This window comes from Homarus americanus, unplaced genomic scaffold (genome assembly GCF_018991925.1).
Source record: "Homarus americanus isolate GMGI-L3 unplaced genomic scaffold, GMGI_Hamer_2.0 scaffold32871, whole genome shotgun sequence".
Taxonomy (NCBI): domain Eukaryota; kingdom Metazoa; phylum Arthropoda; class Malacostraca; order Decapoda; family Nephropidae; genus Homarus; species Homarus americanus.
Window position 1 is genome coordinate 3,279,230 of NW_024748870.1, and position 13,653 is coordinate 3,292,882.

At 40.8% G+C, this 13,653-nt stretch overlaps 1 protein-coding gene across 6 annotated transcripts in view; it reads right to left on the reverse strand.

Annotated features, from left to right (window-relative positions):
- Window positions 1–13,653, reverse strand: part of LOC121853167 (potassium channel subfamily K member 16-like) — a 49,668-nt gene that overhangs the window by 9,100 nt on the left and 26,915 nt on the right. For 2 of the 6 annotated variants that reach the window (XM_042347129.1, XM_042347130.1), the window contains 4 exons: window positions 13,220–13,412; window positions 12,735–12,985; window positions 12,194–12,397; window positions 6,428–8,237 (listed from right to left, as the gene is read on the reverse strand). In XM_042347129.1, coding sequence (XP_042203063.1) covers window positions 7,764–8,237; window positions 12,194–12,397; window positions 12,735–12,985; window positions 13,220–13,412 — 1,122 coding nt within the window. In that variant the 3' untranslated portion in view covers window positions 6,428–7,763. Of the gene's footprint in view, window positions 1–6,427; window positions 8,238–8,845; window positions 11,329–12,193; window positions 12,398–12,734; window positions 12,986–13,219; window positions 13,413–13,653 lie in introns of those variants that run through there. The other 4 variants (XR_006086269.1, XR_006086268.1, XM_042347132.1 and 1 more) reach the window with 3 other exon arrangements.

Here is a 13,653-nt window from a genome sequence, read left to right on the forward strand (position 1 = left end):
AGAACACAGTGCGTGGGGCAGGACCAGGAGAAGAAGCAGGCATGGAGGAGCAGAGCTGCTCGAGAGTGTCCATTCTGTGGTGTAGAGACTGTAGCAGGACCCTCATGTCTTGCTTGTCTGGTGGAATGCAACTTCTCTGAGGAGCGTTGATTAGGTTGACGAAACCGGGGCTAAGTGGAGGTGTGACCACTGAGTTGTTTGCAGCAACATGGCGCACAGCTGTGTATTCGTAGAATACTCTGTCTGCCGTGGCTGCATAGGTGGCCGAGGTAGTGAAATAGTCCAATACTGAGAGGACAAGACGAACTTCTGCAGGGAGCTTCCGAGTGTGAAGCTGGCGCAGGATAGTGTCAGGAAGCCTGTCTGTGTGGCGGGAGTTCAGTCTACGCATCTCGTCCCAGAGACGTGCAGGAGTGGAGTTGCCGAGGGGTAGACTTGATAAGTCTTGTAGGAGAGTGGTGTGGGGCTGCTGGTAACGCCTCTTGAGAGCATCTCGTAGAGCGGCGAATTTGTTGTCAGCTGGAGGGTTGGTGATGACTTCTGCAGCTTGTATGGCGACTTCTGTGGGCAGGGAACAGATCAGGGCGACGTGTTTCTGTTCGTCTGTAGCTGTATAGCCGATGAGAGCTGCCTCAATGTGGATAAGCCAGTCTTCAATGTTGTGATTGAAGACTGGGAGAGTGATCCGTTCCTCCTCCATCCTGTGTGAGTGCGTTTTTCCGGGGGTCACCATTTGTAGGGTTACGTGATGTGTTGTCTAGCACTCAGGATGGGATGGATAGAAACTCTAAGGGTGTGGTTTTCTTATATAAAATATATTATATGCAAAACAATCTGGTGCTGGAGATGCCGTGTGGTGAGAAGCTTGCTCAGAAGACACGTTGGGTGAGTAGCGTGTTGCTGGCCTCCAGGTTGAATGAGAGCTGGACAGTGAGGAGCTTGCTCGAAGGAGGTGTTGCGTGTTCAGGAACGTAGAGTAGAATGAGAACTGGTCAGCGAGGAGTTTGCTCAGAGGAGGTGTTGCGTGTTCAGGAACTTAGGGTAGAATGAATCTCAATGACGAGACTGAGAGCTTATATACACGGCTGCCAGAAGTAAACCCGGATGCAAGCGTTGCAAGTGGCGACCCCGTGAGAAACTCGCCGGGTACTGGGATACTATCGCATTGGAATGCGACTATGCTTGTCAGATGTAAGGAAGAGTATTGCAGGTGGCGACCCGGTGAGAACCTCGCCGGTGGTTGAATTCCGTTGCTATGGGATAGGGCTTGTAGTGGAATTCTCCCCTACAAACGCTGTTTGTCGCTGAGTAGTCGACCCCACCAATTCCCCAGTGTATGCCTCGTGGTCTGGGTCAACCAGCGCTGCCATACATCGTGGAGCGGGGGTCAACTACTAAGCCACGCCTACCCCCGCTATTTAAGACCTGACCTCGTGGTGACCTCTTTCTTTCTACCTACACCAACCAGCTAGCAACACCTCGCTCCTCCTCCGCCTGCCTGGCGAGCATGGCGACCCACAAGCTGTCCTCTGAGCGTCCTCACCAACCAGCTCTCTCTACATCACGCTTGTAACCATGCTGCCTTCCCAGCACCAAGCTGCATTGTACATCCAATACAACATGTATATAGAGAGCACATTGTGAGTTTCCTTTCTCCAACCCATCCTGAGTGTGAACCAAACAACCCATACCCCACAAATGGTGACCCCCGGAGATTCGCACTCACACAGGATGGAGGCGAAACTGATCACGCTCCCAGTCTTCAAGCAACATGGAAGACTGGCTTACCCACGCAGAGGCAGCTCTCATCGACTCTACATCTACTGTCTCTACACCGCAGGTTAGACACCCTAGAGCAGCTCTGCTACTCTAAGCAGACACCAGCTCCTCTTCCTGCCCCAAGCACCACGTCCTACCGACCCCAGCACACCCGTCCTGCCTCAGACGCCGACCCCGGCCCAGCAGTAACCCCTGCCGCCCTTGACGCGGCCTCTGTTCCTGACGCGGACCCACACATCCCTCTTTTCTCCCTCAGGTACTCCCTGCTAATGTCCTGCACCCTGCTGCTGTCGTGGACCCAGCTGCTGTCATGAGTCCTCATCCGCTTCTGCTGACGCAGCCCCTGCTCCTGACCCAGGCCCACACACCCCAGCAGGCGCATCTGACGACTCTGTACCTGCCGTGAGGGAAGCACAATATTCATCACCTCCACACACCCTTTTTCTCCCTTTACTCCAACAGATATGGTGTATCTAGACAGTTGTATCCAGCGACCGGCTCATCCACGCCATCGCCGTTGTCTCACATGAGGCATGCACCGCCCGTTCTGCCTCACATGTGCTAAGCAACTCTGCAGACAACAAGTCTCCTACACCGCCTGGAGGGAAGGGGGAGTATTGTAGTGGAATTCAACCCTACAAATGCTGTTTATCGCTGAGTAGTCGACCCCACCAATTCCCCAGTGTATGCCTCGTGGTCTGGGTCAACCAGCGCCGCCATACATCACGGAGCGGGGGTCAACTACTAAGCCACGCCTACCCTCGCTATTTAAGACCTGACCTCGTGGTGACCTCTTTCTTTCTACCTACACCAACCAGCTAGCAACACCTCCTCATCCTCCTCCGCCGCTGCCTGGCGGCCCTCGCTCCTCCTCCGCCTGCCTGGCGAGCATGGCAACCCACAAGCTGTCCTTCTCTGAGCGTCCTCACCAACCAGCTCTCTCTACATCACGCTTGTAACCATGCTGCCTTCCCAGCACCAAGCTGCATTGTACATCCAATACAACATGTATATAGAGAGCACATTGTGAGTTTCCTTTCTCTAACCCATCCTGAGTGAACACCAAACAATCTCATACCCCACAGGCTACTCTGTTGTAGGGGAGAGATCCAGTACACCGTCACAACACACTGGCAGGTTGTTCCAAGAGTCACTCACACAAGTTTATTCTTAATACCACAAATAATAATAATAAAAACGGAAGACCCACACACACCAAGAATGTTTTTTTAAACCCTGTTACCTGTATATAAATGGTTCAACAAAGATACCACAGCTGAAGCAGATGACGTCACGCAGTCTGAAAAACTAATCACAAAGTTTTGTATATACAGGGTATTTCTCATAACTGAAGGTGTAAGAACGTACTTAATTGGCTGACTGAAACGAAAATACAGCGTCAGAATTAAAGGGAGGCTAAATTAAATGGTTACAAGTACTTTGCAACTGCAAGGAAATAAATTAAGTTCGAGCTTCTTTTCGAAAATGTTCATTACATTGAACCTTAAATTTTATCTCATACCAGTTACTAAGTTATCATTTAGTCAACGTAGTTTAAAAGATAAGTTTGACGCTAATTTTGTTTTAGTTTCTTTCAAACAGGAACATTCTTACATTTTCAAGAATGAGGAATATTACTGTACTATACAAACCAAGGAAGTATACTCTACCTTCCTTGGTAGTACAAACCTTTATGAGTGCAATCCCTCCTCAGTCCTGGCTGAACTCTAGAAAACAGGGTACCCCCTACTTGGAGTTGCTGAGATGCCCAGCCACTGTGATGTAGTCACAAGTCGAGCTCCTACACGGACCTTCGAGGATAAGCACTTGGGACCGCTAAGATCCATTGTATGTTAATCATCGGCCACGAATGTAATGAAGGCAACGACAAGGTAAGGCTGTTTACAGAGGTTTGGGTAGGCTGGCAGTGGTCTGTTTCGTCAACTATTGGACCTGCAGCTTATCTAATATACCATTTATTGTCGTGGTTTGTGTTATAATGAAGATTAGTATCGTGGTTCATTTCCATCATGTGTACAGTACTTAAAACACAAAAACAAACGTAACTATATGTTGTATGATCATAATTAAGCAAAGTTAGGGTTGTTTTGTTTAGTTTTAACCAATGAGAACGCTTGTCAACATGTCACTAGTCAAATCACAATCGTAATATTATTAATTTTCGTTCAGATGCCAAATTCCAATTAAAAAGTTTATTACAGATAAACTATTTTTTTGAAACATATGAATGATGTGCCCAATTTTTTTATTTGGGCATTCGGTGTCATTTTACCATCTGCCCGTGTTTAATCCTAAGGTGAAATAAGCTCGGGTGCCTGATCTTTATGCCATCAGCATTTATTTTTATTATTTAGCTTTCGTGGGCGTGTAAGATATTCAGTTTACCATCATCTTCACACTGCGTACTGTAGATGTGTGAACAACTTACCGAGCAGCAGGTGGCCATGTCTCCAAACACGATGACGTTCAGGAGATGACTCGAGAAACATATATCAAGACAACTCTGAATATATTGTGCTGAGAGTCTCGTATGTTGTAAGCCAATTTTTCGTCTTCTTTAGTGTTATAAAATGGACGAAGAAAAGGATAAAGATACTTAAAGTTCTCGCTATAAATAGGTATACAATAAGAGGCATAAGGGAAACGATTTGCTTACTCTGTTTTTTATACCGAGTACTTATTACGAAGCTGTTACAGAACCAATTCATTAATGTTCTAAACTGAGCAGAAGCTGGGCGGGTTATCTGATATTAAATGAAAAGGGCGGATATACAGTAGACCATGGTATCAGAAGCAAAAGCACCAGCAAACCACCCTGGCAGAAGTTTCAAAAGATGGGAGGAGGGGGAATAAAGGGGGACTATTGACACTGGGAAAATAATATCCATTATAAAGCTTCAGGGTTGTGTAATCGCCCCAAAAAGTGTCTACGGAGAGGGTCGATGAATTTCAAAATGAACATTGCGACTCCTGTTGTCTCGGTAGGGTTGTCAAAATCCTCAGTCCGCTGTCATATTGTTAAAGCGTTACAGTATTAACGCGAGCTACAGTTGCTATTGATAGGTTTGATTATGTAATCGTTCAATGATTACATAATTACGTTTCAGATAGTCTGTGAGTTAGTATCATTGGTTCAAGTTTTTTCAAGGTTTTGTATGGTAATATTTTCTTCAAATTGGTAGTAAGAGAACAAAGCAATACTAATGGCATTTAGTTATAGCAAAATGTCATTGCAACTGCGATACCGTTTGGCTCACTATCTAGAAATACCGAGTTACCAAGTATTATTTCATACTGTAGAAGCATGATGTGGGCTTTAAAGAAACGAATCTGAACTTTTATAGTATCACGATTATAAGCGTACGAGGCTTCCATGTTTTTGTGTATTAATGGTGGCTGAGAATACTGTGAGGCATTAAACCATTTGTGAGAGATGAAGCAAGTAAAATAGTTTTTCCTAATTAAATATAACTTAATATCGTTCAGTTAGTTCAAGTTTGTAAGGTTTGGTTATACTGTATGTCTTATAAATAATTTAATGCCGTTGTGTCACAGATAGCTATTGCAAACAGTTGTCTCAGCGGTGCAATTATCTTTCATTCTTGATTCTTAGTAAGTTTAGTTTCGTTCTTTCTAGTGTCTGTAACTTGTTAAACCTGTTTCGGCAATTATATATAATCTATAATAATTCTGTAAACAATTAGGCAAACACTAAATATTAAAACCGCGCAAGATGTCTAAATATTGCCAAGTATGTATTGAGTTAGACGCATTGACAAAATATTTCCCTCCAGTCAGGGGAAGAACTGAACTTACGAACCTATAAGATTCTGGGACCTGAACCTAAAGTATGGAGAATATCCTCGTGCAGGGATATTTTGGTCTCACATAAAATCATTTGACATTAGTTATTCAAGGGTAACTGTTATAACAGACTATTATCGTCATTCAGATCCTGGCTCTTGAGGGTATGTGGTGAGGCAGGAGCTCGGCGGTAATACTAAATGTTGATTGTGGACATAATATTGACAAAATTATCTGAAGGTGAAGGTAACACAAAATATTTTGAAACATTTAATAAAAGTTGTACACACAGAGAGACTTCAGTACTGTAACATAAGCAAAGTTCTCTCAATGTCTTATGAATAAAATAAATGATAAGTAAAATATATTGATTAATACTTCTAAACCAATATAGAGCTTTAAGTAATATTATATATTAACTAAGAAACCATACGTCCAAATTATTTATATATATATATATATATATATATATATATATATATATATATATATATATATATATATATATATATATATGTTGTAATTACATCTCAGGTGAGTACTCACTGAAGATGTCGAATAACATCACCCTAGCACCTACAGTGATTTACTTGCATATATATATATATATATATATATATATATATATATATATATATATATATATATATATATATGTATGTATATATATATATATATATATATATATATATATATATATATATAAATATATATATATATATATATATATATATATATATATATATATATATATATATATATATATATATATATATATATATATATATATATATATATATATATATATATATATATATATATATATATATATATACAAGTTTAGTCTTTCATTGCTTCAAAATAAATCTATTAATGCTTCAAAATAAATCTATTAATAAGTATAAAACCTTAAACTAAAGGAATGGCATAATAACGTTTCCATATGTGTTGAGATGTTACAGTATTTATATTAGAATATAACACTTGTAATTTGTATATAAAATTAGAGAATGTCAGATTGGCATTAACATACAGTATACTGAAGAATACAATGTTTGAGCTGCACATGCATTCAGAATACTTAAGATATAACCATAGCTGTCATAATACTGAGGGCATTACGTCGTCTTGTAGCTCTATTCGTCAGCCAGAAGCAATACTTTTGTTCTCTGCTGACACATACATAATACAGTAATTGTAAAATTCCATAAAAAATAAGGATCATATTGTGTTATTTCATGACACCTTCACCTACAGATAAGATGGAACTATTGCAGATGACTCGAATACGACACACACACACACACACACATGGTCCCATGAGCTATATTTTAAGGAAAATCTGTGGGTACACTTCACTGGATGTACTGTACCTATTAGTCTTTATCGCCCCGATAAAAACTAATAGGTACATCCAGTTCCATGAAGGATGTTTGACAGGTTTACTTCCAACACGACCCGTTCATTCTTCCTGAGACAACAAGGGCCTGACCCAGATCTGTTAGTGTTACGGCGTCTCAAGACACCTGGACTATACTGACGTCACTGATCCCCATAGTGCCAGATTACGTGTCTCATTTCGTTTGAAACTAACCATGAGTCGCCATCAATATTAGACATATCACACATAATCATTTGACGTGAAGACTGAAGGGCGTGTGTTTACAGTCGCTGACACACTTTGTAGCATTATTTCTGGTACAGCGAGCCATTGTATCTAAGAGATTATTTTATCACCCAACTGGATGCATCTGGAGAAGTCGTTATTATGAAACGCGTTGGAGTCAAGGGTATTATAGCAAGTGCGTGGTGACATCCGCAGGACCACAACACCTCCAGGCTCCTTGGGCGTGGCCAAAAGCTCGGTAGATTATGGTGACGTCACATAACAGTTTGTTTAATCTCGTGCGTGGACAACATCGCTGACTTTCTGTAGAGTGGTAGCACTGAAGGCTCCTCTAGATTCTATTTACTTGGGTAGATCAGCACCAGAGCTGTACGTGTTAAGTGATCCCTTTGAGCTCCACGTCCCACACAACAGTGGAACCTTTCAGTAAGTAGATCACATCCAACTCTGGTGCTTAACGTGATATCGGAATTTCCTCTTTAAAGGTTCCTCATCAGAGGGATCGTAACCTAAGGTGAATTATGTCCTGCCCTTATGAAATGGCATCTTTTTCGAGTGTCAATGTCACCTGAGTTTCACTTTGTGCTTGTAGCGGCAGGTGGCACATTGCTGGCTCGATGTGGGAGTCATTTGGCGCTGAGGGGAAATCCGTCGGCTCAAGGGAGAAGTCCGTCGTTTCGAGGTGGGAGTCTTTGGTTTTGGGACTGAAGTTCGTCTGCTCAAGGGGAAGGTCCTTCGGCCTGAGGGGAAAGTTCTTGGGCTTGGCAGAGGAGTCCTTTGGTTCGGAAGTGAATTTCGTTGAGTCCTTCGACTTCTGAGGAAAATCCACGAGTTTGAGGGGAAAAGCCAACGTAAAGGAGGAAGACTTGCTATCGTCCGTTGGATGGTGGAGGTCAACCTCATCCTTCGTCGTGACGTCCTTTGTAACTGGCATCTCGTCTTGGAGGCTAAGAGTTTGCTCGTAGGTGGTGTATGTGTAGTCAGGTGAAGTGTGACTCATAACAAACTGGTACAGGGGAGGAGAGGAATGGACAAATCAGGTGTTAGGTCATGCATATTAGCAGACGACAGGTAAACCACACACAGGGGCACGAGCTGAACACGAGACGGACTCGACGGCAGGTTTAGTACAAACACACAGCAAGGCAGAATACAGCCAGGACATTTGAGCACAGTGCCAATGACATAGTGAGTTTATTACAAGCAGATATATTTCATTTTAACAAATCAACGTAAAACTGTAAACAAACTGTGGCCTTTATATTAGCACAAGAAGGTAATTGCATGAAAGCATTTACAGTACAAGTAGCGCGTTATAGTAGGTACAAATAGCTATAGCACTCACAAGTAGCACACTGGTACGTAAAAGTAGCGCATTACTGCACTTTAAGTAGCATTTTTCAACACGTTCAGTTTGGGCACTATAGCACGCAGAAATAGGACATCATAGCGCATTTAAGTAGCACACCATATCACGTACAAGTAGTAGGGTATTATAGCATAAACAAACAGAGCAGTGTAGCACCGAGAAGCATATCAGCTTTGCAGCACAAACTCGACAAACTGCATTGTATAAACAAAACAAAACACGGAGGTATTTTTTATAGACTAACAAGTATTTATATTCTTATCGCGTAGTTATTACCTAGTAACGTATACCGTACCACTGTAACGGTGAAATATCCCCAGTGGAGGATATGGGATGGAGACTATAAAATATTGACTTTTCGAAATGATAGATGGTTTAGCCTGTAGTGGATAAGAAGTGTAGCCTACTGAATGGTTAAACGCGTTTTGAATGGACTAATATTTATCTTACCTGTACTGATGATTTTCAATATAAAATAAATACTTTGGTTTTTAATTTTTGAACATTAAAATATGTACGTTGCTAGTGCTTTGTTTTTTGTTGGTATCTTAGATTACAACTCTGGAAATAAATATATACAAGGTAAAGAAATTGAAAAACAAATTACTTCTTTTGTTTATGAAAATTACTTGTATGATATCGCTTTTATAGTATTTTACCGATCCCGATTCCGTGTAAAGCTCAGTGTTATAATACAAATATTTCATCTAGACTACTTTAGTGCAGGTTGAAACACGGCCCCCCACTGTACTATGACTGCATCTCAGTTGGTTTAATGTGGCATAATTTTTAATTGTTGATTGACCAGTGTAGGTAATTGCTAACCTTTTATTGAGTTTAAGTTAATTTGTATTTTTTTTAGGGAGATAAGACTAAATTTAAACGACCTTTGTGTTGGCTTTGAGCAAAACATTGACGATTTTTTTTTCGGTTTTGAGTCTTGGCAAGTGATGTTAATTTGGAAGATGAGGTAGAGAGCCACCCACAACACAAAAAGCAGCGGCTGTTCTCAGATTAGATAACGGAGAAATAAAAAAGTGAATCGGATTAGGACCCATGATAACATTTCACTCCCATTGTTCCTTTAAGTTTCAACACAATCGGTCTTACTTTATAGAACTCGAGAGCTGATATATGACACACGACACACATTTGAAACATAAAGGAGCCAACCAGAACGAAAAGGAAAATGAGAAAAATCAGTATACAAGGTCTGGCATCTGTACTCCACCTGGGTGTGATTGATGTGGCGAGTTGGCGAGATTTTAGTTGTGGTATTTGCGTAATACAGCAGTACAGTACATTAATTCTGAAACTGTTATTGAATATGCAACGGAGGAATTCCAATTCATGTGTGTGTGTGTGTGTGAGAAAGGCATCAAGGTTGAGTTTGGTTCGTGTGGGTGCGCCTCTTAAGTCTTAGTTGCCAGGTATGTAGCGGAAAATGGCAAAAAATATTAATGTCAACCAATATATTTTGATGTTTATAAAAAGAGATGGAGTATCTGTGAAGCGTAAGCGTTGTGAAGACGTCGCGTAGAATTATATATAGAATTGTGCTTTACCGTTAATCAGCTGTTTGTTAATTTATTCAAAGTTTTCACATTAGCAGAGTCTATACCACACTTTTACCTCAAACGAATTTCCTCTCTTGTCAAGTCCTGTATGTACGAAGACCTGTACACACACACACGCACACACACTCCTTTGCGCGTGCATTTTAACCCGTGTACACAAAAAAGCCACACACACACACACACACACACACACACACACACACACACACACACACACACACACACACACACACACACACACACACACACACACACCTTAAAACCAGTGCACACTAACACAAAGACACACAAATACAAATTCTCTCAGCACTGTAAGAACTAAGTCAGTACGTCTGAAGCTTCACCAGTAATATGCTTAAATCTGAAGCTTTACCAGTAATAAGCTTAAAGCAGACTTGGTGTATTAGGGGTCATATCAAGGTTTCAAAGTTAACAGCACCATACTGTATTTGTATGTATGTATGTATGTGTGTATGTATGTATATAAGGAGCCTGATAGTATAAGTGACACAACATAATTTCAACCCCCTGAACTTTAACCTTTTCCACCACCACACCTGAACTTTTGCACCATAGACACACAACTTTTTTTTAACATAGATAAACAGAGATTACAAAAACAACACCGTGCCGACCTTTGACACCCCTAATACGACTGACCTCTTGAAACAACGCGACTGTGGTTACTTCGATACGCAGATCCTTTTCTCTCGTTCGTCTTCACATACTCACGCAGGCATATAAAATTATTCCACTTAACATCATGCGCTCATTGAAATACACTGAGGATAACGTTCATTGACTCTGATTTAAAGCAATTAGTATCATATATTCAGCCTTGACATGCACCTAGACGTGCCTAGATTGCAGACTTACGAATCAATATTGACAAGAACCATGCTGTGAATGCGCATTTATAACCCTCATTCGCGTTACTCAGTGTTTACATATCCACACTCACTCACACACAAACACACTCTAGTAGGATTTAATCATCTATAAAAAAGGTGTTTAGATATTTCATGGATTATTTGTTGTTTACTTCAGTGAAATAGCTTTTAAGAAAGGGTCTTTTTCCAGTTATTTGACTATGACTTGTACCTTACTGTCACTGCGGTAACCTCCTCAGTACATTTACAGTCATCGTTGTCCTAGAAAAAGAAAGAGAAATTGTCGAGGGCAACAGGTTAGAAAAAAACCTCAACAGATTACGAGATCGATGGCTATTTTAAACTCTGAAAAGGGTCAAGACGTTCCGGAAATTGATTAAAAAGCGAGATAAAACATTTTTATATTAAATAATATACATGAAGGTATTTCAGATCTCTTTATGTATGCATGTTTAAGCAGTAAGCAACAATATAATCAGTACAGTATTCCCAGAAAAAGTTTATAAAGAATAGTGTTTGAAAGTGTTAATGCGTTGTGACTTTAACGAAAAAAATATATATGTAAATTGGAAAATAAGGTGATGAAGCGACACATTGTTTCCAATAAATGAAAAGTGAAAAAAAGTCATTAGTTATTAAGTTAGAGAAACAGTAATAAAGTGAGAGAAACCTTTATAAAGTGAGAGATACTGATATAACTTGAGACAAACAGTTGTAAAGTGAGAGAAACTGATATAAAGTGAGACAAACAGTTATTAAGTGAGATAAACTATTATAAATTGTAAGAAGGCAGCTGCAATAGACAAAATAAAGTGTAAAGTAAACGTAAAGTAAAGATAAAGTAACAGGGGACAGTAGTGTTGAGAATTATAAGTGTCCTGTAGCAGTGATGAAGATAAATAATGCATTAAAGTTTACAAAGAAAGATAAACAAACCGAAGCAACAAAACGCAAGAAAAGCGAATGAAAAACAGAATTAAGAAGTAAACAAAGACAAGAAATAAAATAAATTAGCGCTAAACTGTAAAGAAAATAAATGTAAACAATAACGAGGTATATATAGAAAGACGCTAGATGTAGATAGAGGAAAGTATATAAACATGAGGTAGAAGGAAGAGAACTTTACCTCTTTACGCATTGGTCCCATCAAGTGACTGAGAGGGGGCTTTCGTACCATTCCCGCCCCGAACAGCGCCGAGATGCCGGGGATACCCATGGGAGAGACTAACGGGGAGGTGGATGGCTCTGTGGACGATGATCCGGGCGACGAAGGGGTGTCACTACTACCGTTCTCCGTCGTCCCGCCTTGAACCGCGATGATGCTGCTTAGCTGAGGAAGATTAATATTACTCAGATTATGATAACGTTTTACCATAGGGGTATATTTGAAGGATTCGTATAGTTCAACGATAGTTTTTTTTTTAACCTGTCTGTGTGTGGAAATAGGGTAGAAGTAGTTACATGCTAATTTTGAACTGTTGGACTAATTTATACAGTATATTGTCTTGTTTTATATAATATTTTTTTTCGTTCTCTGCAGGTAACCGCTAGGCTTTTGCTTCTATCCATATAACCTATTTTTTCGGTCATTTATTTCATTATTATTTGTCACGCTATTCACTCTCTCTCTCTCTCTCTCTCTCTCTCTCTCTCTCTCTCTCTCTCACCTGAAGCATAAGGTTGACAGTAGCCTTTGAGTGTTGTCTGAGGAAGGTGGGGTCATTCTGTTTGATGCCCATCTGTTGCATAAGCTTCTTCATCTCCTCAGCGCTGCGTATCATTGAACTCTGGAGCCGCTTGGACTTGAGGGCTTTGGTGATAAAGTTCGCCACCATGACCCAGTAGCCTAGTCCGATCATGATCCACAAGATGACGCAGATCTGGTACACGTAGATCGTCGCCCCTTCTGACTGTGAACCTGTGTTGATGAGGAGGGAGATAAAGGTATGTGGTGAGGAGGAGGGTTGTTAGTTAGAGGTAAAGTCAAGAGGTACTGTATGGGATGCTGATAGTATTCATTATACTTGTGAGGTTTAATACATCATAGTTAAGGAGCTAATTCTTCGTATTTAAAGAGATGTATAGTCATTATACTCAAGGGGATTCCTCCAACGTGTTTAAAAGGAGAGTTTGAAGAGGAAATTGCACCAACCAGTAACGAAATCCCCAAAGCCGATGGTGGTGAGGGTGATGAAGGCGTAGTAGACACTCTCCAGATAGGTCCAGTCCTCTAGGGTGGTGAAGACAGCGCCAGGCAAGAAGATGAACACCACGAACCCAATAATGATGTAAAAACCGGTGGCCATTGCGATGATCCCCCGAGAATGTTGCTTTTGTACGTCTAGCTGTTGAGAGAACCAGGGTGAGGGTGGTGAAGATGATGATGATGATGATGATGATGATGGTGGTCGGGGTGATGGTGACGAGGGTGAGGGTGCTTGATGATGAGGGTGTTAATGGTGATGGTAAACATAATTGTGCGTTCGGTCCCTCATTTGATTATTCTGTGTTCAGTAACTCGCTTGACTGATTCCATAAAGACTCTCCATTGATTTTTCTGTTCAGTTACATCTCGCTTGACACTTA